The sequence below is a fragment of the Cnephaeus nilssonii genome (assembly GCF_951640355.1).
Source record: "Cnephaeus nilssonii genome assembly, chromosome: 15".
NCBI lineage: Eukaryota > Metazoa > Chordata > Mammalia > Chiroptera > Vespertilionidae > Cnephaeus > Cnephaeus nilssonii.
The window spans coordinates 31000699-31025113 of NC_137086.1; the positions used below are offsets into that span (position 1 = coordinate 31000699).

Genomic DNA, 24415 nt, shown 5'->3' on the forward strand with positions numbered 1-24415 from the left:
GTGGTCCCTCCCTACCCCTGATTGTGCACCCGTGGGGTCCCTCGGCCTGGCCTGTGCCCTCTTGCAATTCTGGACCACTTGGGGGATGTTGAAGAGCCACTTTCGGCTCCAGCCCAATCCCACAGGCCAGGCTGAGGGACCCCATTGGTGCACAAATCTGTGTATGGGGCCTCTAGTGTTTATATATTTACTAGACGCCCGTTGTACGAAGATTCGTGCAATAGGCCTTCGTTCCCTTGGCTGCCGGCACAGGTTTTCCTCCAGCACTCAGGACCCAGGCCTTTGCTCCAGCCGCTGCAGAGAAGCCAGGCCTCGAGGTTAGGCTTCTCCGCTCCGGCTGCAGCGAGGCTTGGCTTCTCCGCTCCGGCTGCAGCAGAGAAGCCAAGCCTCTTCAGTCTTCAGTCTTCAGTCTTCAGCCTTCACTCGGGCCGGACCCTTCAGTCTTTGCTCCACGCCTGCACATGCAAATTAACTGCCATCCTTGTTGGGTTTATTTCCATACTCCTGATTGGCTGGTGGGTGTTGCAGACGTACAGTCAATTTGCATATTTCTCTTTTATTAGTGTAGATATCCACCACCTTTTAAAAAAAACAGGAATAATAGAATATCATATACACTGTTGCACAAATTAACCCTAGTGTATCTAAACCATCTGTTTATGTATATGTGTGTCATTGCAATAGTTTGTATTTCGAACAGAAATGATTGTATGGAAGTTATTTCATGTGTGTCAATATATTTGTAGGTTAAATTCCTAGAGCAGGTTTTTTAAACCTTGGCATCACTGATATTTTGGGCTGGATAATTCATTATTGTGAGAGGCCATCCTGTGCATTACAGGATATTTAATAGCATTCCTGGCTTCTACCCACCAGATGCCAGTAGTACTGTACCCCCTCCTCCAGTTGTGAATACCAAAATGATCTCCCATCATTACCAAATGTCCCTTAAGGATGTATTACACTTTTAAAAAATTCTTGAGGATTTAAAAAATACATATTGCTAATCTCTACAGGGTAAACTGGATTCTCAGTCTCATTGACTCATGTCCTTGAAATGTGAAGCTTTCTTTTTTTTTTTAATGAAATAACTTTTATGAAAGTTTTTTTTATATATTTACTCATTTTTTCCTGAAGATGATCAATCTAAAAAGAATAGCCGACCTCCAGACAACATTGCATCCTGCTTACTTATGAACTTTCTGGACCAGTGCTCACAACCAATCCATAAAGCAACAAGTAGTTCTTCCTTAGGGACTATTCACCTATCCAAGAACTTTCTCCACTTCGCCTTTTCCCACCCTATCTATAGCCAGTGTAAATTCATTCAAAACAACGTACATCTTCCCCAAACTCTTTATATAAGACTTGTTGTCTACTCCATCTAGCCCTGCTGCTGGAGTTTTAGACTGCACAACCCTGGCCCTGGTCCTTTCTCTCGCTAACATGGCTCAGTAAACTCTTTCAGGATTACTTTCGGTTTTGAAGAGTTTTGTTTAACAACCAGAAGCCTTATCAATAACAATCAGTCGATTAACGTGTTTTTGTATGTTATGTTTTATTTACTGCATTCTTATAATAAAGTAAGCTAAAGAAAAATATTCTGAAAATACATTCACAGTATTTATTGAACAGTGCCTTTATTAAGTGGACCTGTGCAGTTTAAAATTGTAACCTATTCTAGACTTAACCACTGAATGGTCTTTGTGAAAAAATTTGATATTAACGTCTTTCAATCGTTTTCTATTTCTTGTATGATAAAGTTCGTTAGGATGGCATGCAAAGCTCTTCAGGATTTGGCCCCTACTAAATCCTGATTCTGCTGTCAAGAGCAAAGCTATAGAGTGTTGGCCTTCTCTGGGGTGATTTTCTTGTTCAGTCATAGCCCTCTTCCACTCCTTTCCAAATGTTTTTAGAAGTCTCCTCTGGGAGAATGTAGTTTCCAAATATCCCTCCATATCCAGCCTGGGTAAAGGCAGAGGAAGGTTAGAGATCCAACTATTTGGCATTCAGGCTTTCACTTAATCCCCACTTTCAACCCTCTACTGTGACTGTGTCCCCAAGTCAAAGGTCTCTCCTATTTCAGAAAATAAATCTCAAGACTCCCCCCCCCCAAAAAAAAAAAAAAAAAAAGACTCCTGAGGTGGTAGTGGCAGTGTTACAAGGGAGTGAATGAGTATGAGTGTATGTTTTGTCTGCCTGCTCAGATGGTAGTCCTTTGATTATGTAGGATGGGGGAGTAAACCCAGGCATTTAGTTCTCTCCATATAGACTTTCACCATGCCCTCAAATTCTCAGCCCTTATCCTTTCTAATTTTTTGTGGATACAATTTTTTCTCTTTACTTCTCTGTTCATTTAAGTTGTAACTGCTAAGTTTACCATTTCCCTTCCATCTGTTATTACTAATCCTAATATATAAAAACCCTGGGTTGTAACGACCAGTAACTACTGGGGCTTGACCAACCAGAAGTCAGTCCTGCAGTCAGAAGTCCTGACTGCTGAGGGGGCTGCGAATCAGGGCCAGAGAGAGGCCTGAAGAGAGAAGCAGGGACTGATTTGTTGCCTCGGTGGCAGCTTTTGATCAGCACTTGCCTCTCTCTTTCTCTCCCAGTCTGGCCAGCAGCCGCACCTCCATTTCTCTCCAGGCCTCAGTCCCGCCTTTCTGATCAGGCCCCATTGATAGGCTCAGAGATGCTGACTGGCATAGGAACCAACCAATCAGAACCAAATGTGGGTGCTGTGAAGAACCAATGGATGTCTAGGAGGTGGAGCTTTTGATGTTGATTAGCATAGGAACCGACCAATCAGAACCAAATCTGGGTGCTGTGGGGGAGCCAATGGCTGCCTAGAAGGCAGAGCTTTTGATGCTGACTGGCATAGAAACCGGCCATTCAGAACCAAATCTGGGTGCTGTGGGGAGCCAATGGCTGCCTAGCAGGCAGAGCTTTTGATACTGACTGGCATAGAAACTGACCAATCAGAACCAAATCTGGGTGCTGTGGGGAGCCAATGGCTGCCTAGGAGGCAGAGCTTTTGATACTGACTGGCATAGAAACCGACCAATCAGAACCAAATTGGCCAGCAGAGGAGGGCAGTTAGGGGCGAGATCAGGCCTGCAGAGGAGGGCAGTTGGGGGCAACCAGGCCTGCAGGGGCAGGCAGTTAGGGTAATCAGGTAGGCAGGCAGAGGCAGTTGGGGGCAACTAGGCTGGCAGGGGAGGGCAGTTAAGGGCAATCAGGCAGGCAGGCAGGTGAGCAGTTAGGAGCCAGGGGTCCCAGATTGCAAGAGGGATGTCCGACTGCCGGTTTAGGCCTGATCATCCCCCAAGGGGAGAGGGTGCAGGCTGGGCTGAAGGAACATCCCTCAATTGGAGAAGGTGTAGGCTGGGCTGAGGGAACCCCCACTCTGTGTATGAATTTCATGCACCGAGCCTCTAGTCTTACCTAATAATAGATAAACATGTAAATTGACTGTACCTCTGCTATGCCCACAGCCAATCAGAGTGAGTATGCAAATTAGAAGGCCAAAGGTGGTGGCTGCCCAGCTGCTCCAGGTGCAGAGTGGCTAGGCGGGGCAGGACACCTGCTATGAGAGGGAGGGCAGGGGCGAAGGGATCTATAGGAGCAGAGTGCCAGAGTGAAGACAAGATTGCAGATGAAGACGAAGATGAAGATGAAGACAGCAGACTCCGACTGGAGTCTGCAGCAAAGCAGCGAAGACAAAGATGGCAGACTCTGGCCGGAGTCTTCAGTGAAGACAAAGATGGCAGACTCCAGCCTGAGTCTGCAGCAAAGACGAAGAAGGCAGACTCTGGCCGGAGTGAAGGCCTGGGTCCTGAGTGCTGGAGAACCGGTGTTGGAAGCCAAGGGAAGGAAGGCCTATTGCATGAATCTCTTCGTGCAACGGGCCTCTAGTAATTATATAAACAGCCTCTATATCTGTTTCAAGCATTAACTGAAAATCATGATTCCTCCAGCTCTTATACCAAGAACATCCATGCACACAATCAAAATATGACCTCTATTTGATGAGTAAATGCTTTTTCTATATTTCCTAAATATTTTCTAAATTTGAAAAATGTACTGCCTCATTCTAGTTAGATTCCCACTTATAATATTTACTCCACTATGTTTATAGTTTTGCAGCCAGTTAGAAGGGCAGTATATCATTAAAAACAGCTCAAAGTAACTACCTCAACTCCTTACTATATTTGGTAACTATACTAAGGAAATAGATATGAGCTTTGAATATGGCAAGTTCTAGTTTGTAAAATAGTTGTAGGCAAGTCAAGTGGGCAAAGAGGTGAGCCACAAGATGACCAAGAGTAAATATATAGGAAGAGATCCATGATAGTAGCAAATGTAATCTATTATAAGTTTTTCAGATATTTCAGAATTACAGGAAGTAAAGGTTAGTAATCTTTTCTAAGATACTAGGGGACCAGTGCACAAATTTATGCACCGTGAAAGAACTATGGGCCCTGAGGCTGTGGTGGGCACAGGAGCGGGCTCTCGGCCCATCCTCTGTGCCCCTGCCTGGCCCCTCCGGCTGTGGCCCTTTGTCCCCTGTCTGCCGGGAGCCCCGCTCCCACTGCCACCACTTCCACACACTGATGGCGCAGGCCTCGCTCACACCTGCTGACAGCACGGAGCTATTGGGGCTGGCGCCATCAGCAGGTGCGAGTGCCAGGCAGGACTGTGGCATGCAGGAGCAAAGAATTTCAGTAACCACCAGAGGCTTGCCCTGATGACAGCAACTGGAGCCCTGCCTTGGTCTGGGGCCCCTGCTCAGCTGCTCCATTATCCCGCCGCAGCGGATGCCCGCCACATTCCGTGCTCTGTGGCCTGCTGTCAACACCCACCATGTTCCACGCGTGCCCCCAGGTGGTCAGCGCACGTCATAGCGACCAGTTGTTCAGTTCTGCCATTTGGTCTATTTGCATATTAGGGTTTTATATATATAAATATGTATGAATGGTTTATTTAAAAAAAATTGATTTCTAGAAAGAGGAAGGGGGAGAGAGAGAGAAACATGGGTTGCCTCCTGCTCATGCCCTGACTGGAGATTGAACCAGCAACCTGGGTTTGCTCTCTGACCGGAACCGAACCTGCTCCTTTCTGGTGTACGGGACGACACTTCAAGCAACTGAGTCACCTGATCAGGGCTAGGTAACTTTTTAAAAAAATATATATTTTTTATTGATTTTAGAGAGCAAGGGAGAGGGAGAGAGAGAAAGAATCACTCTCTCTCACTGATCGGCTGCCTCCTGCATGGCCCCCACTGGGGGATCAAGCCCACAACCTGAACATGTGTCCTTGACCAGAATCGAACTCGAGACCCTTCAGTCCGAAGGCCGATGCTCTATTCACTGAGCCAAACTGGCCAGGGCACTAGGTAACACTTGAAGTAAAAAATGGCACATGTAATGAGCATTTTAATATAAATCATTAGAATATATTTATAGTATATATAAATCTATACATTACAAGATACTATTGAAATTTTGCTCTACAGATTATTACTCTAGAATTCTCTTTAAAAAAATTTATCATGGGGAAGAATTAGAAGATGACTGTGAAACAGGTTCTTCCATTACAATACTGCTTTTGTCATGCAGAGTTTTAACAACAGTTGTAGCTGGAGACTGCAGCACTTTTCGAGAAAGCCTCATTCTTCCATCAGCTGGATCACGCCCAAAATATTTGACCTGTGTTAAAGAAACAAATTTACTTTTAATGTTTTTCCTGTTTACTGAAACCATAGCTCAGTGCTAAGTGAGGGTACATGCTAATAAATATAATCTGGTTAAGTAGTGATTATAACAAAGGAAAAGAGACGGGGTATTATTTGCCTAATTATAATCTTCTGTTAGATTCATTTGTGCCTTCTTATTCTCTCCAGGACAGGTCCCTACACCAGAAATCAAGTGAAAGTCATGATAAATGATTCTACAAGGGCTTTTGAGCCTAATTGTGCTACACACTATACAGGATTACACTTAGGTCACTCAGACTACTGCTTAAAGGACTATCACACTGGAGATTATTTGGCTTGACCTTAGACAATGAAAGTCAGGGGGAACTGTGGCAGTATTTAAAAACCTTTATGATGTTAAAAAAAAAAAAGTCTTATACAGAGATATTATGTCTTAGTTCTCATCTTTCCCTAGAGGCTACTTGAATAATGGGCTTGTAGACTGGGAATAAATTAGAAGCCATAGTTACTCAGGTCATGGGTATTAGGTATAACTGGAACGAAAGGTGGTGTGGCCCAAGAAACTCGTGCTGGCAATAAGTTCTTTCATCAATTCCAAAAAGACTATAAAAAAGGCCAATTTTGTTATCAATTCTGGAGCTAAACAATATGGCTTTTATCAAACTAAAAAACTTATAGCCTCAAGCAGTATAGAAGAAATTAGAGTCCTAACTCTTTAAATAAGACATTCAAGACCCTCAACAGAGTTATCAGGATTCTCATGTCCTGTCACTAAGTCACTGACTGCATAGCCATCACTGACTTGTTCATTTAATTTTAAAAGCTCTAAATGGGACTATTCTAACTAAACTGTAAACTATAAACTCCTTGAGGCAACAAATTGTCTTAAATCCTTAATGAGTCTATTTAAGCAACCCTACAGTTAAAAAAGAAGCATGTCCTGGTTAGAGCTTCCTTCCTTAAACACGATGGTTGTGGGTTCAATCTCCAGTCAGGCCACATATGGTACAAGAAGCAACCAATACATGCATAAATAAGTGAAACAACAAATGTTGATTTGATTCTTTCAGCTTGCTTTTTGAAACAAATAATTGAAACTTCAAATACAATTTACAATTCTAGACTAAAGGGATGAATACAGGTACCTGAATTTCTTGGCCAACTTCTAATCCTAAGGCAGTGGGATGCTGAATCTGAAAGAGAACATGTTAAACTATTAGTTGTCATTTTATAATTACTTAATATCTATTGTAGTACACATTTTTCCCCTAAGTCGAAAATAGCTTTATTGGTTTTTCTGATTATAAAATCATAATTATAAAGATCCTTCATAATAAAAAGGCAATATGCAAATAACCATCACTCCGCTACGCTCACGATTGGGCGGTGGGAGGCTGGGGGGCGGGACTTGGGGTGGCATATCCGGCCATTGAGAGGCGCGGGACTCCCGCCCCCCCCCCCCCCCCCCCCCGCCTCTCAACGGCTGGATTGGTGGCCGCTGAGGGGGGCTGCCTCGGACACCCTGGACACCCAGCTCCGCTGCCATCGGAGGCGGGGAGCAGGTTGTCCGCACCCGGATCCCCTGCCCAGCTCCACTGCCATCGGAGGCGGGGAGCCGGTTGTTCGCACCCGGATCCCCTGCCATGCTCCCCTTCGTCAGCGCCTCAAGCCCCAGCAGCAGTGGCAGCGGCTGGGGATGAGCTGGTGATCCCAACAGCCTGGCAGCTCAGTGGCGGCGGCGGAGGCAGCATTGGGCCTGGGGACTGGCGAACAGGCAGAAGATGGCCCTGATCGCAGGAGGCTAGGCCTAGGGACCCTACCCGCACTATTGAATCGTGCGCTGGGCCTCTAGTTTAAAATAATACATAAGTATTCAGATGATAGTAAAAAGCATCTAAAACCCTTCTACTTATAGATAAATTATTGCTAACACTCCAATGAGTATCTCTTCAAATGTTTCCCTATTTAGTGTTTGTATTGCATTTTTTAAAATGGACCTTTCTGAATTTGTTTCATTTAATGTGTTGAAGACGTCTTTTCATAGCAATAAATGAAACATTACAGTTGAGTACTGAAATGATATAATTTGTATAAACAATCCCCTATATATGGTCATTTACTTTGTTTTAAAATTCCAGTGTTACAAATGCTAATTGGTGAATATAGGTGAAAGCTATATGGGTTTCAGTGTATTTTCCAAAAAGCTGACAAAAAATTAACTGCAGTGTTGGAATGCTTATGTATTCATCTACTCTTAATTATCCTCTTAGAACAAGGACCTATGTAGAACTCTTACGTCCAAAGGTACTCATATATATTTACCAAATACTTTCTAAAAAGTTGGCTCCTATTTATATTCCTATCAGCACTGTAGGAGAATGCCTATTTCTTTTCCACATCTTATCTATATTGGGAATTTTCAACTATCATAAAGTTGAAAAATGATAACTTTTTATTTGCATTAAAAAATGCTGTAGGTACTGAATATCTTGGTTGGCATTAAATGATTGGTCTGTCATATTCTTTGCTCCTTTTCCTATTGATATTCATCTTTCTTACTGATCTATATAAGAACTTTATATATGAAATCTTTGTCACATGTTACAAGCATTTTTTCTTTAAGTTGTTGCTTGTCTTTCAATCTTATTGTAATTTTGCCATAAAATGAGATACAATATTATTACTTTATTTACATTTTGGCTTTGATACCGTGCTGAGAAATATTTACCTAGTAGGAAGATTAAAATATTCTAGTCCTCTCTCAACAGCCTTCCATGCCCCGATTTTCTTTTTCTTCTTCCACCACCTTAAATTTTTTTTTTTTTACATTTGGCTCCTCGATCCAGATGGGCTTTTGGTATTAAAAGAGTAGAGATCCTACTTTATGATAACCAGCTGTACCAATAAGATTTATTGAATAATCTTTGATTCTTCCTTAACTGAAAATACAATGTAAACATTGTATTATGTAGTCCCGTCCATAACTGGGTATATTTCTGTTTTATGAATCATCTATTTCTGGGCCAGTAATACTCTGTTTTGTTCTCTATAGCTTTATGATTTAATATATGGTAAAAATAGATACTCCTATTATTCCTCTGCCCTCCGTCCCATCGTTTTCTTGAGTATTTTCATATTCTGCTTATGAACTATAACAAAGATTAAATAAATTTAAAAACATCCTAAGAATTATTTTTTTAAAAAAATGTATTTTATTGATTTTTTACAGAGAGGAAGGGAGAGGGATAGAGAGTTAGAAACATCGATGAGAGGGAAACATCGATCAGCTGCCTCCTGCACGTCCCCCACTGGGAATGTGCCCACAACCAAGGTACGTGCCCTTGACTGGAATCGAACCCGGGACCCTTGAGTCCGCAGGCCGACACTCTATCCACTGAGCCAAACCGGTTCCAGCCTAAGAATTACCTTGCCATGATTGGATGGTCAAGAAAATTGAGAAAACAGGTTTATTGCTATTTTAAGTAATTGCTTTGTGTCAACTCTAGATGTTATTTCACCCCAAAATTTTCAAGAGCCATTTCTATTCCTTCATGGGAGGAGAAACAAATATCTGTGATAAATAATGTAAAACCTTTTGTCAGCAGCATCTCTATCAGTTTTGGTTTTCTATATTAGGCCTGTAGTAGACAGAGTGTACAGTTCGCACCAGCTCAGTAAATTTCACTATGATTATTTTAAGGCAGTTTGAAAAATCATATGTCTTCTTTTTTTACCTTTCGTTGATCAAGTTGTGAGTTATGAAGTAGTACTGCAGTCATATTTGGATATAGTTTAACCATTACTCCAGTGTCTCTACAAAAAAGGAAATAGGCCTGGTTAAAACATTAAGTATCTATGTATCCACTGATAATCAAACTGTGATTATGTTTTCGTACAAGAACAAAGTAAAAAAACAAAAACCCCTCCAATACACGTTTTTCTTTCTTTTTTTCTCGAGTTTTATTGAGATATAACTGACACGTAACATTGTATAAGTTTAAGGTGTAAAACAATGAATCAGTACATGTTTTTCTAACTATAAAAAGTATGATTGTCCAAAAGGGATATTTACTTTTTTCAAATAAAAATATACCCTATTTAAATATTATGTATCAAAGGACAGATGGTAACAGAAAAACATGCAGTCAAAAGCCTTTAGAATAGATACTTTTTCTGTATTTTAATATTTTTCAAAAATTTTTGAAATGACATTAAATATTTTAAGAATTACCATCAACTTATTGCATAGTGATTTAAGGAAGGAGATTAGATAACTGGTATACTTACTTTATTTAAAAATTTCTTATTTTCTATAGTCTAAAATCAGCCATTCCATTTCTTAGTTCTCACCTTTAATACTACACTAGGGGCCCGGTGCACGAAATTCGTGCACTGGGAGGGTTCCCTCAGTCCAGCCTGCCCGTCTCACATACTGGGAGCCCAAAGGGGATGATCTACTGATGGCTTAGGCCCGATCCCTGTTGGGAGCGGACCTAAGCCGCATTCTGGCCTCCCTTTGTGGGAGGTGACTGGGCTGATCAGGGGAAGGCACCAGCCCCATCACCCTGCTGCTGCAGCCGCCAAGGTATTTTTATCAACACAGACTCCAGTCTCTTCACCATGAAAAAATGACAACTTTCTTTAGGCATTTTCAAGATTTGTCTTTCATAGGATATGACATTTCTTTTTTTATTTTTATTTTTATCCTCACCTGAGGATATGTTTCCATTGATTTTTCCCCCTTCCCTCTGATCCCAGGCTCAGCCCCTGCTCAAGCCTAAAGCCTCCGCCCCAGGCTTTAGGCTTGGGAAGGGATTCCCCGCCCTCCGCATGGCACCTCCGATCGCAGGCTCAGCCCCTTCCCAAGCCTAAAGCCTCTGCCCCAGGATTTAGGCTTGGAAAGGAAGACCTCCCTGCCCCTCCGATGGCCGGCTGGGAGTGACTTGGGTGCCAAGGAGGTTCCCGGGACCCAGGTATGTATGCAAATTAACTGCCATCTTTGTTGGGTTAATTTGCATACTCACTCTGGTTGTGGGCGTAGCAGAGGTATGGTCAATTTACCTGTTTCTCTATTATTAGGTAAGATTATCCCATTGCCTTTTATTATTCATTTCAAATTGCTTTGAACATTCATGCTACATCTGATAATTTATTTTTTTTGTAGAAAAGGATTTTCTGATCCTTAAAATCAATCTTTTTATCTGGTAAAAATAAAATGAACTACTTAGGCAATAAATAGTATATATCTTTAAAACAGACCAACAAAAAAATACCAAAGAAAGAAAAAGCAAAAGGAAAGAAAAAGGAACTATTGCTAAGTCTATTTAACTGTTTATTGGGAAAATGAAAAAGTTGGGAAATTTGGTTAAACTATTCAGTTAGAAGAATCTATTATAATTTGTAATTACAGAACCATATTACTGAAAATCTACAAATTGATGTAGAAAATAAATTTATACCTTTAAATAATTAATGATTATATGGTAACTGACATATAGTCTAAACATAACTCCAAAATAAATAAAGCAAACATATATGAAGCTTATAATATAAATCTTATTAAAAAACCAGCAAAGCATATTACTTGATATTACCTGATTTCAGTTATTGTTGCAGTATATACTGCTCCAAATTCTAATTGCTGCTCTTGCTGTAAGTGAAAAATAAGCCATAAGATTCATTATGAAAACAGCAACAAAAAGTAGAAAAAATAACTGTTATAAGATCTATACTTACATCATCTTTGCAGATTTCTATAATGTAGTCTCTTGCTTCATGCATAGCACTGGGTATCGGTGCAAATATAGAAAATGTTTCTTCATCTACCTGACTAATGGTTACACCTTTTAAAAAGATAATTTAGTATATTAAAGTTAACTTGCTCATTCCAGTGGAGATTAGTCTAAAAAGTCGATGTGAGTGGAAGAGAGTGACCTGGAAGTAGCTGGGCAGGGTGGTGCTGTTTAATCAATGCTTTAGGAATGAAGGAGGTTTATTCACCAACAAATACACCTTGCACCCCTGGTATGTATCCAGATTGTGCTAGCCAATATCCCCCCTTTTTCTTGCAGCCGATAATCTGGTGGGATAAAGCATGCAAGTTCTAATTTTGGAGAGTTTAGTTTTGCTCTCTTAATTATGAATAAAGACGATAGTAGAATTCTTTTTTCAACTTTTCTTCTCTCTCCCCTTTATCCTTTAGAGTGGTGAACAGATAAGGGACGAAATCATGTCAGTTTCTCAATCTTAACTGGCTAAGGTGACTCTCCTCACTCTCCTTCAATAATCTCAAAGCTGGTAAGTAAGTACTAGGTAACCCAAAGATTGCTTTCAGAAAAAAAAATAAAAAAATTAAAGCTTACTATTCCTACACTTACTCTTTAAAAATAAGAGGAACACTATGTGAAAAACAGCAGAAGTAATTGTAAGAGAAAATTAAAGCATAACTCCAAAGTGAAAAACTAAACATTTTTCTAAATGCTTGATTTTAAATGGTTGCAAAAAAGACTAGGAATTCTAGGTCATCCTTGAATACAGTTAAGGATAATCATTTGCTAATTTATTAATAGGCATACAGAAAACTTACAGTAAAGCCATATCTATGTTACATCCTTTTCTTTTGGTCTTCCTCTCATTTACCAAACGTATATTTTTGGAGCAAACAATAGAAATGAAGTGACAAACTTATATGGCCTAGCATTAGAAATAAAAAACCCAAACTTCATATAACACTTACCTGTTTCAGCCTGAAGTTTTTTTAAATTATATCCACCTGGTCCAACAAATTTTGCTCGTTTTGATAATGGAACCTGAACAGTTTCTGAAATGTAGTATAGACAAAAATATAAATAAATACATATATGAATCTAAAACATGTCCTGGTCACTTAAGAGTTTTTTGGCCTAGATACATGTAAAAATATTTCAGCATGAAATAGAAAACAATTTGCTAGTGACTAAAATTACTGTAAGTTCTAATATCAATATTCCCCCAAATTTAAATCATAAAAGTTTAAAAATAGATTTGTTTTGTGTATGGAGTTACAAATATTGAAAAATAATAATATACTTTCATATATTAACATTTATCTTATGAAATCAGTAATAATTTTATTACCTATAACAGGTCCGTTTTCTTTTCTAGATGCCCGAGGCTTTGAAATAACTTTGTTCATAATCTGTAGTATCTCCTTCTTTGCCACTAGGAGAGATTAAAAACATAATAAAAATAATAACTATATAAACTAAATATGATAAATTATAGCAACAGTTGTCTTAGTTTTTATGGCATAAATTTCCAATTTTTTAGCTTAATAATAAAAGCTCTTCACATTTGTTACCTTGACAATTTTACTCATATTTTCTTCTCTATTCTTCTTATCTTAGAAAGTTACTTAATTTGAAAAATTTGAATTTTTAGTGGCCTCCCACTTTGGTCGTTAGTTATGTGCCTAGTAACTTAATACTTCTTGATCGAGGGTATTACATGAAATTTCATTTTCTAAAGCAATGCTTTCTAATAAGCCTATCTATAAATACAAAAGGCTAATGTGCAAAGTGTCCCTGCAGGAGTTTGACTGAGAGACCACTTGGGGGCAGTGCGGAGTGAAGGAAGGCCCCAGACGGTAGCCGGCAGCTGGGGAAGGAAGGCCCGGCTAGCAACCAGAAGGCCCCGATTGGCCCTGATCGCAGTCCAGGCCTAGAGACCCTACCTGTGCACAAATTTTGTGCACCAGGCCTCTAGTTTTTTTTATAATACGCCTACTGGGAATTATAGTTCCATTAACAAAGTAATGATGAAAAGAGAATGAGGCACACTGGCTTAGCTTACCTGAGGCTTGTTGAATGGCCTCCATTACAATTTTTAATGGTATTCCAGGTAATTTAATATCAGCCTAATAAGGAAAAGCCAAATATTATATAAATACTGATTTATGATACTATTAAATATCATAAAAATGAAACAAGTTTGGTTTAAAAATACCTGTAATGCAGTTATTCCCTTATTAGTGCCGGCTATTTTGAAATCCATGTCACCATTGTAATCTTCAATTCCCTTAAGGAATTTAAGAAATTATGATATAGTTTTAAATACAAACAAAATTCACTCATTGTCATTGTAGAGAAATTTTGAAAAATAGCTTTAGATATAATAAACTGTGTCCTCTAAAATGACACAGACATATTTTAACTGCTTATAATTTGTGACTTTTAAGTTACAAATATTTTATCTGAAAAATCACTATTTTAGATGTTTTCCCCCAAAAGCATAAGGATTAATTTATGATTATCCTAAAGTGAGCTAAACTATGGATACTTATATGTAATATAAATTTTTAACTCACATCCTATAAAAAACAAGGAGAAAATGCAGAGGAGGAAAGCAAGAACAAGACCTCTTATTTCTTGAGTCCCAGCATTCTTTTAAGCATAAGATGCTTGTAAAGTATGTATAATCTTTACCATTAAGTATAAGAAAATGTGAATATACTTGCCAGAATATCTGTTAGCAAACGATAATCTTCTATTTCATCCTTATCAGTATTGTTTTTGGTGACCAATCCTATTGCCACACCCGCGATTGCAGATGAAATAGGAACCCCTATAATTGAGAGAAAGAACTTCTGTGTGATGTATACATCAGCCTAACACATACATTTATCATTCTGTTGACATTTATTTTAATGTAAGTGGGTGGTATTCTAAATTGACAGTCACCGGAACTAATTTGGAAAGGTCTTTTTAAAAAAAATTTCCCTCCTTGTGAGGTCACCTACCTGGCTGGGTCCTTTGGTATTTGACTCCTTCTGGGTTCTGGTTACAGATCCCACCCTCCACCGCCCCGTTCCTTTAAGATTTTTAAATTGATTTTTGAGAGAGAGAGGGAGGGAGGGAGAGACAGAGAAACATTGATGTGCGAGTGAAACATGATTGGCTGCCTCCTGAATGCCCCCTACCAGGGATTGAGCCTGAAACCTGGGCATGTGCCCTGACCAGGAATCAAACCAGCAATCTTTCAACCAACTGAGCCACACTGCATGGAAAGATCTTAATAAATTGTCATCTAACTACCTCATTTTTCTTAAACATATAATAAAAGCCCCTTAAAAACAATTCTAGCAAGTAATAATTGTTTTTAGCACAAAGCTCTCTCTAATAATAGTAATCTTAACTCTTTTATTTGTTGATTGATTTTAGAGAGGGGGAGGAGGGAAGGAGACAGACAGACATCATTTTATTGTTCCATTTACTTATGCATTCATTGGTTTCTATCAGTATCCTTTTTATTGGTAGGCCTATGTTCAGTCAACTCATGAACAAAGACAGTGAAAAGGACAAGGTTTAGGATGACACATCCTGAAGTATTACACTTGAGACTCTTTGACCCATCAGATTAACAAGTCCTCTTTGCTGACCTTCAACCAGTTAGGAAATGTGCACCTAGCATCCGACTTTTTATAAATTTCTGCATTATTTATACAAAGATCCTAAAGGCTGAACTCTAGATACACTACATATGAGCAGTACCCTCCCTCCTCACTCCAAATCTAGTAATATTTTTGAAAACAAAAAATTAGTTTACTATGGCATGACTTATTTTGACTCTGGTTCCTTCTCTCCACAGCCCTTCCCTTACAAAATCGTTATAAACCATTCTTTTTATAGTGTACCTAAGGGTCTTGCTGAGGGTCACTTTCAGGTTCACTGAGTTATACTTTATAGAAAATACCTTTCTTAGTTTTCAGAAGTAAGAACCTTTTGTGTCCTTGGTATACTAACTAGACTCTGTGATTTCTCAAACACTTCCGTTATCTCATCCTGAAGTACTGATCATACTTAGGATGGATTTTTGTCTAAATCAAAAGATCGGAATTCATTTAAAACAGTTGAAAACTCTTATAATCTCTTTTCAGTTCACCTTTTCCAGAGTTTGTTCTGTGTTTTCCAATCTGAGATTAGAAGACTGAAGAATGCAAACTCCACAAGGACAGGGACTTTGTTTTGTGTCCTACTAAGATCAGGGCTTGGTACAGAGGGGGCATACAGTAAAGATTTGGTGAATGAATGCATGAAGGTGAAAATAAGAATAGTATTCTACTAGTTACCTTAAATATCAGATTGTTTCCCTTCCATTGAACACAACTAGAAAAGTACCTTTAATTGCTTTTAGCTTTTTCCCCTTTGGCTTAAATTTTAATCTTCCTAGATAATGTTATATATTCACACCATTCTTTATTTTGTCCTTCGTTAGGTTGTCCTATCTTTCAAACTTGTACTGTAAATGTGTAAACTTATAGGGGAACTCCTTGTGTGGCCTCGAGTGACTTTAGATTTGTTTTTTTTCTTTCTTGAATAGCATCATTAGTGACTATTTGGCAATAATTGTTATTAGAGACGCTTAAGTTTTTGACTCTTTCCCTTTTAGTGTTTTAGACCCAAAGATTATATTTAACCACTTGTAGTCTTCCTTCCTAAAATTATGTGTATACACTATGAGTGGCATTGTTCTTCTCATAACTTACACAAAGTGGCTGGACAATTACATGGTTATTTTCCCTTATCAGTCCTACTACTTCTTGCTAATCCAAACTTCTTTAGTGAATGGAATCAACTTTAGTGAAAGGTGGAGCTCTCAGACCTTTTGGAAGGTGAGAAAGCTTACTGGGTCACCAAGGGCAAGTAAACAATTTGAGTGTATTGCTTTTAGCCAAAAAATAGGAATGCCGGCAGACATTTGTAGAGTTGAAGCTGTACTTTGTGATTATTTTGCTTCTGGCCTGGTTTGGTAACTTGTAATATGACTTCTCTAAGTCTTATTAATAATTACTCAATTTGAAAGAAATCTTATATTTTATACTAACCAAGTACTGTATAATAAATCATTAGAAGTTTTGAGACATAATTCTTTTACCTGCATCCATTAATGCTAAACTTCCACAACATGCAGATGCCATAGAAGATGATCCTACAAAAAGAAAGATAAATATTTGCTTTATTTATTTATTTATTTATTTATTTATTTATTTATTTATTTATTTATTTTTAATATATATTTTACTGATTTTTTACAGAGGAAGAGAGAGGGATAGAGAGTTAGAAACATCGATGAGAGAGAAACATCGATCAGCTGCCTCTTGCACACCCCCTACTGGGGATGTGCCCGCAACCAAGGTACATGCCCTTGACCGGAATCGAACCAGGGACCCTTGAGTCCGCAGGCCGACGCTCTATCCACTGAGCCAAACCGGTTTCGGCTAAATATTTGCTTTATAATATACTGATTTAAAAAATACACAAAATTATTGGTATTGGTTATTTCCTTATAAATATTCAATTATAATATTAAATTTAATATTATTTCCTTCTTTTTAAAAGTACTTAAGGCAAGCTCTCTTAAATCATGAACTATAGAGATGCATATATGATAGCTGTTAGCTATATATGGCTACTAAATTTTAATTGAAGTAAATTCAGTCCCTCAATGGAGAGCAAAGAGATTGAAAATTTTTATCAAAGAGAGCAGTGCTAGAGATTCTGATTCTAAGAATGCTCCCAGAACCACTAGCATGCCACTTTTGTTGCTTAGTCAGAAGTAGTTCAAGATACAGGGCTTTGGCTCTCTCACTGGACCATAAGCAGGAGCCTAACCATACTCAGTAAAGAACAGAGTCTCTAGTTTAAATTCTGAGCTTGCTTTATTTTGCTTAAAAACAAAACAAAAACAAAAACAAAACCTTATGACCACCTGATCTATGTCAGCTACATCTTTGAGAATTCTGTACCCTTTCTGCCTTTAATGACTTACCTTGCCTTGACCTATGGACTGATTTTTAAAAAAATTTAAATTTGACCTTTTAACCTAGCCTCTCTCTGTGGGGTCTACTTATGTCTGTGCCCCCTGCCTAATGGATCACTCAGTTTTGGCCCTTGCTCTGTGGTTCGTGAAAATAAACAAACAACCCAAACTGGATCTCTTATCCTATACTAGGGGCCAAGTGCATGAATTTGTATACTTTGAAAGGAACTGTGGGCAGCGAGGCTGCAGTAGGCACAGGGGCGGGTCTCGGCCCATCCTCCGTGCCCCCCGCCTGACCCCTCCCACTCAGGGCCTCCGGTCCCATCTGCCAGCAGCCCCGCTCCCACTGCCGCCATTCCCACACACTGACAGCGCTTGCCCCGCTTGCACCCGCTGAAGGCGCGGAGCGATTGAGGCCGGCGCCAGCAGCGGGTACAAGTGGGGCTGGTGCTGTCAGCAGATGTGAGTGGCAGCAGGGGGAGGTGAAGAAGCCCTCAGGGGCAATCAGGACCAGCAGCTGCTGCTTGCACCCACTGATGGTGCCAAGCGATCAGAACCAGCACTGGGCACAGGCAGCTGGTGCCAGCAGGGCCGGCGCCGGCAGCAGATGCAAGTGCCGGGTGGGATCGTGGCCCGCAGGAGCAAAAAATTTTCAGTAACCACCAGAGGCTCACCCCAATGGCAGCAACTGGCGCCCAGCCTTGGTCTGGTGCCCCTGCTCACCTGCTCCACCATCCTGCTGCGGCCGACGCCTGCATGTTCCATGCACATCCCTTGGTGTTAGCACATGTCATAGTGACCGGTTGTTTGGTTGTTCTGCCATTTGGTCAATTTGCATATTAGCCCTTTATTATATAGGATAATAAAAACCTAATATGCAAATGGATTGAACAGTGGAACAACTGGTTGCTATGACGTGCACTGACCACCTGGGGGCAGATGCTCAATGCAGGAGCTGCACCCTGGTGGTCAGTGTGCTCCCACAGGGGGAGCGCTGCTCAGCCAGAAGCCGGGCTCACGGCTGGCAAGTGCAGCGGTAGTGGTGGGAGCCTCTCCCGCCTCCTCAACAGTGGTAAGAAGCAGCGAGGTGAGAGGTAAGGAGCAGCAAGCAGGCGGGCGATAAGAAGCGAGGGGTCCCAGACTGTAAGAGGGCGCACGCTGGGCTGAGGGACCCCTCCACCCCCCAGTGCATGAATTTCGTGCACCAGGCCTCAGGTAACAGATATAAGAAAGAGAAATACTTGTTTTACATTGCTTTCAAAATACTTAATTAGATAGAACAGATTTAGGTCAAGTCTATGATTAACTAAACACATATTTCTTTTGCAATGGGTTTGGGTACTGTAGTAATAAACAATGTAATATTAGTTCTGGGAAGTTAAGAATATAACAGGGGTGCCCTTGCCGGTTTGGCTCAGTGGATAGAGCATCAGCCGGCAGACTGAAAAGTCCTGGGTTCAATTCCGGTCAAGGGCACATGCTTGGGTTCCGGGCTCGATCCCCAGGAGGGGGTGTGTAGGAGGCAGCCAGTCAACAATTCTCTCTCATCATTGATGTTTTTCTCTCTCTCCCTCTCTGAAATCAATAAAAAAATGTATTAAAAAAAAGAATATAACAGGGAATCTGATCTTTTTGACTAGGAAAAATATATTTTAATGTCATACCATTTGACTCCAGGACTTCAGATGTGATTCTTATGGTGAAAGGAAAATCTTTGGGAATAACAGGATACAAAGCTTTCTCAGCAAGAGCACCTAAATTAGAATAAAAAATAATGAGCAAAAAAATGTACTAAGTCTCTGTAAGAATGCCATATAAGTTTACAGATTTGTACTCACCATGCCCAAGTTCTCTTCTATTTATACCAGTGACTTTGCCAATTTCATTTGTTGCATAAGGAGGAAACTAAAAAACAAAACAAACCCACATACATATATGACTGACATGGAAAGATATCTAAGATATATTACCAAAATACTAAAACAAGTTACAAAACTGTAGAATTCCAATTTGTTAAAATAAAAAAAGAATACAGATACATACACACACACACACACACACACACACACACACACACAGAAAATGTCTGGACATCCAACATATATACCATATTGCTAAAAGTAGGTATTTCTAGTGTATATGTGAATCAGGTGGGAAGTGAATAGTTATAGGGATTTATGCCATAAATTTCTATAATTTTTACATTATTAACAATAACAAATATACAGTGGGTCCTTGGGTTATGTCGGAGATCCATTCCTATGGTGCGAGGTAATGTGATTTTTGCCGTAGTCGGAACCCACCTACGTAAGCACCTACGTCACTCACATGGAGCACATACACAGCAGCAATGAAGTGAAACAGTAAAAAAAAATTTAAAAGAAAGATAACAATTCCTGACCTTTACTTGTAGTAAATAAATAATAAAAAACATAAAGCACATATGTACATACGTCGAAATGACCGAACTTTTTTTTTAAATAAATAAACGGGAGATGGCGAGGTAACCATGAAACAACGTATGTCAAGTCCGACATAACCCGAGGACTGCCTGTATATTTTTTTCACCCGAGGATATGTTTTCTTATTGATTATTTTTATAGAGAGAGGAAGGAAGAGGGAGAGAGGAAAGAGAAAAGAAACATCATTGTTAAGAGAAACATCAGCTGCCTCCCTTCCATACTCGCCCAGCTGGGATTGGACTGCAACTCAGGTATGTGCCCTCACCAGAAACCGAACATGTGACCCCTTGGTCTATGGGACAATACTCCAACCAACTGAGCCACAATAGTCAGGGTAAAATATATTTTTGTAATGAGACAAAAACAGATTAAAAAAAGAAATCTACACTGAGGAAATAGATCTTCTCCAGTAAGGGTTTTACTTTAGACAGAGGTTGCAAACTTTCATTTTATTACTAGAGGCCCGGTGCACGACATTCGTGCACTCGGGGGAGGGGTGGCGGGGGAGGGTATAGAGTCCCTCAGCCGGCCTGCACCCTTTTGCAGTCCAGGAGCCCTTAGAGGATGTCCGACTGACGGCTTCCGGACATCCTTAACGCTGCTGTGGAGATGGGAGAGGCTCCCACCCTCACTGCTGCGCTCACCAGCTGTCAGCCTGGCTTCTGGCTGAGTGGCTCCCCCTGTGGGAGCACAATGACCACCAGGGGGCAGCTCCTGCATTGAGCGTCTGCCCCGGGTGGTCAGTGTGCATCACAGCGACCAGACATTCTGCCATTTGGTCGATTTGCATATTACCCTTTTATTATATAGGATTATGTTGTCTTAAGGGGTATGAATTAGTTGTGATCATTTAAAAAATTGGGAAATTAACCATAAAAATCTGGAATTCCAGTTTTTCGATATGAAATATTTTTATGGAGTAATGGATTAAAGGAATCTGATTAAGTTCTGGATTTAGCAGTCAATTTGGAGGAGATAGAAGGACAGAGGAACATATTGAACTGCACCATGAGTGCAGCACCACCCAGACTGTGGTGAATTCTATAGTTAACATGGCTCTGAGGCCTCAGACAGATCATAAAGAAAATATGTGGAATGGTAACATTGTATTTTCTGATTTGGGTGGGGGTTACAGGAGTGTCTGCCTTATAAAAACTCATTAAACCATATTTCGTTTTACATGGTTTTCATTACCTGTATTTTACTTTACAATAAAACTATTTAAAAAAATGTGATGATACAACATAGCCCATAGTTTTGTCCTACGCCTTCCCCTGCCTCTTTCCCAATATCAGCTAGAGCTACACATTCCAGAGCTGCCCTGTGAAAAAAGAATGCTGTGTGTTCTTTAGCTCATGATAAAGGATGTGCTTCTATAGCACTTGGGTATATCCACAACGGGACGTTTATAAGGGACTCCAGATTTGTGAGAATCACCAGGTTTATGGATATTTTCTAGCATATATTATATGAAATGTTCCCTATTAATTATAATAGGTTCACCAAAATTGAGATATTTGGATTTGGGGCAGCCAACAACAGTCACTCAAAGGTGAAGTGACTTGCTGTTTTACAATAGCCTTCTAGTGTCTATGCTTTAAATAATAAAATTAAAGTATTATTATATGTCATGTCTGTTCCTTCACAATTAGTTGTGAATAAAGTCAATCACAAACTCAATTATGTGTAATAATTTCATATAAAGTGCTTTACTATTAAATACCTCATTTCTATGACTACTAATCAACTGAGTAAAAATATGAACATATAAATGAACTATAAGAGAGAAGGTAATTTGCCAGTTGAGGTATTTGAAAAGCCCCATTGTTGTTTGACACATGTGAATAAGTACAACTCTTTCTTGACTAAAACAATATTGTCTACTATACTTTAATGTATGACTCAGAGCAGAAGTTGCTGATTGGAAAGCTACTACTTATCTTTCTAAATCCCTTCTGTATGCAATAAAATAAAAGTCCCCACATCCACCTTAACAGATATATGATAAAACTAGCATAGTAAAATGTAAATGGTAGAACCTAGGTAGTGGGTATACAGATATTCATTTTAAAATTCTTTCAACTCTGCTGTATCCTAAACATTTTTCATAAAATATTTTAATAATAAAAAATTCACCTTACCTCATAGTGCAGCATGAAATTTTTATCTTTTATTCCACTACAAACAAAAAGCACAATATTCAAACCATTATATAGATACAAACAAATTTAGTTCAATAAACAATTAAAAGAGATTTAAGGGGATTTAAAAAAATACATAATTAGGTATTAGAGAGTTGGTCTGAAACTGAAAATGAGGAGAATTAGAAGGATGTCAGAGACAGTATTTTTTTCTGGGGCTAATGATTGAATTCTGCACAGATTTAGGAAGACAATTTTGCACTTAAATATCCAGATTTGAATACTAAAACCATTTTTTAAAGTATTAACTATTAGGAGAATAATAAATGTTATAAACTAATTAGTTAAGTCTCAGGATCTTTCTCCCAGTCAACATGTGAATTGAAGATCAGTAACTGAAATGATATAGCTGAGAGCAATCAGAAGATCTGACAGGCCTCAGAGCCATGTGATCTATAGTTCACATGGCTCTGAGGCCTGAAATGATATAGGGTTTGAAGCTGTGTTGCCTCCTAAAAAAAAGTCATTGTGAAGAAGAGCAGGACAATCAAGTTTTGGCCCAGATGAGAATTTATAATACAAAGGATAAGAGCTCCTCCAAAGGATTATGATTATGATGAACATTCCATGATGACAGCTTCACTGTCAATTTTATTAAATACATGAAAAACAATTAGTGATGCTATCATGAAGATACAGGGGGTTATCCTCATAAGCTGGGCAGTAGGAAGAGGGAGGCAGTCCTATAGTCTTTCAAGACCCTTAACCAGGGAAAGGGAAGCAACCCTGTTAGGCACTGAGAAAAGCAAGAGCTATGGTGGCCATGAGTCCTAGGACGTAGATGCAGTAATGCTAGTGGGGATTGTAATATAGATTCTTATCATATGAAATTGGTCAACAGGATTTTATTGCTGACGTTTTAGGAACAGAAGAGAGCCAAGTATTTCTGAACACAAATTCAAATGTGCCTTGGGATTAGACCAGGTTTTATCATTTAGTAACAGCCATCAGATTTATTTCAGCAACTGGATTCCTGCTTATTTATTTGCTCTCTTCTTTGTAATAGAACAATCTATCCATTCAAGATTAACTCGGAAATCTGTCCTGAGGAATGGTTCTAGAGACAGAGAATAAACTAAATGTACCCATACTACAGAATTAAATTCTTTACCAGTATTTGTTTTGACCAATGAGTTAAAAGACAATATAAAAGTACCTTGAAATTACAATTATGTAAATAGAAAAAAGAAGTATAGAGGTACAGGTCTTAAAAAATAATAATGAATAATAATATACCATATGAGCTTCAATTATACATGGGAACATCATAACAAAAAAACATAACTTACTTCATAGCTGTCATAATTCGGTCCGACTTAATACTGGATTCTAATGAATCAAATGTGACAGTACAAAACACCTAAAAAAGAAACAAAATTTGTCAGGCTTTAGTTGACTAACGGCAAAGATGAAAATGAGAAATATCTGAAAAACCCAATTAGATCTTACAGAAATGGGATAAGTATAATCTATACAAATCCACACATGGTACTTAATACAATAATCATCAATAACCCAAAAGTCTGATATCACATAGACTACATATGTAAAGCACTGTACTGGAAGTGCTAGGGGAGGAGGAAGGAATATCCATAAAACCTGACCATAAAGAAAGCCTCAATAAAGATCCCGTTAATAAAACTGCATTTAAAAAAATTAATCTTCTTTGAAGGGACTTAACATAATCCAGAGAATGTACAATATATCATTCAAAACATTCAGGATACAACCTACAAAAAAACAGGAAATGGGGCCCATCCTCAAGAGAAAAAAAGAATGAATAGAGACTGACCCTGAGCTAATTCAGATGTTAGATTAACAGACAAGGACTTTCAATAGCTATTATATTCAAGGACATAAAAAAGAATCCAAATGGAAATTTTAGAACTAAAAAATATATTATCTCATAATGAAAGGAGATAACAAGAGTCAGTGAACAAGAAAACAGATTAATAGAAATTGCCCAATCTAAAGGACAGAAGGAATGGGGGGAGAACATAGTCTCAGGGACCTGTGGGACAATTTCAAGAGGACTAACAGATGTACCTGCAACCCTAAAAGGAGAGAAAAGAGAGTGAGATACCAAAATATATTTGAAGAAATGGCTGAAATTTCTCAAGTTAAATGAAAGACAAATTTATAGGTTCAAGCTCAGGAAACTGTTAGCAGGATAAATATAATATGAACAATGATCTGATTAAGTCCCGACTTTTTATCAGCTGAAAATGGAGGGGAAAACC

At 39.1% G+C, this 24415-nt stretch overlaps 1 protein-coding gene across 2 annotated transcripts in view; it reads right to left on the minus strand.

The window, feature by feature from the left end:
- Positions 1 to 5093: 5093 nt before the first annotated feature.
- PNPT1 (polyribonucleotide nucleotidyltransferase 1) overlaps positions 5094 to 24415 on the minus strand; it is a 39921-nt gene continuing 20599 nt past the window's right edge. For both annotated transcript variants that reach the window (XM_079792094.1, XM_079792093.1), the window contains exons 14-28: positions 23465 to 23535; positions 22116 to 22152; positions 19351 to 19417; positions 19177 to 19266; positions 16628 to 16681; positions 14211 to 14317; positions 13700 to 13771; positions 13547 to 13610; positions 12833 to 12916; positions 12453 to 12536; positions 11453 to 11559; positions 11311 to 11366; positions 9451 to 9529; positions 6862 to 6909; positions 5094 to 5708 (exon numbers count right to left, since the gene is read on the minus strand). In XM_079792094.1, the coding sequence (XP_079648220.1) occupies positions 5550 to 5708; positions 6862 to 6909; positions 9451 to 9529; positions 11311 to 11366; positions 11453 to 11559; positions 12453 to 12536; positions 12833 to 12916; positions 13547 to 13610; positions 13700 to 13771; positions 14211 to 14317; positions 16628 to 16681; positions 19177 to 19266; positions 19351 to 19417; positions 22116 to 22152; positions 23465 to 23535 (1179 nt within the window). In that variant the 3' untranslated portion in view covers positions 5094 to 5549. The remainder of the gene's footprint in view (positions 5709 to 6861; positions 6910 to 9450; positions 9530 to 11310; positions 11367 to 11452; positions 11560 to 12452; positions 12537 to 12832; positions 12917 to 13546; positions 13611 to 13699; positions 13772 to 14210; positions 14318 to 16627; positions 16682 to 19176; positions 19267 to 19350; positions 19418 to 22115; positions 22153 to 23464; positions 23536 to 24415) is intronic.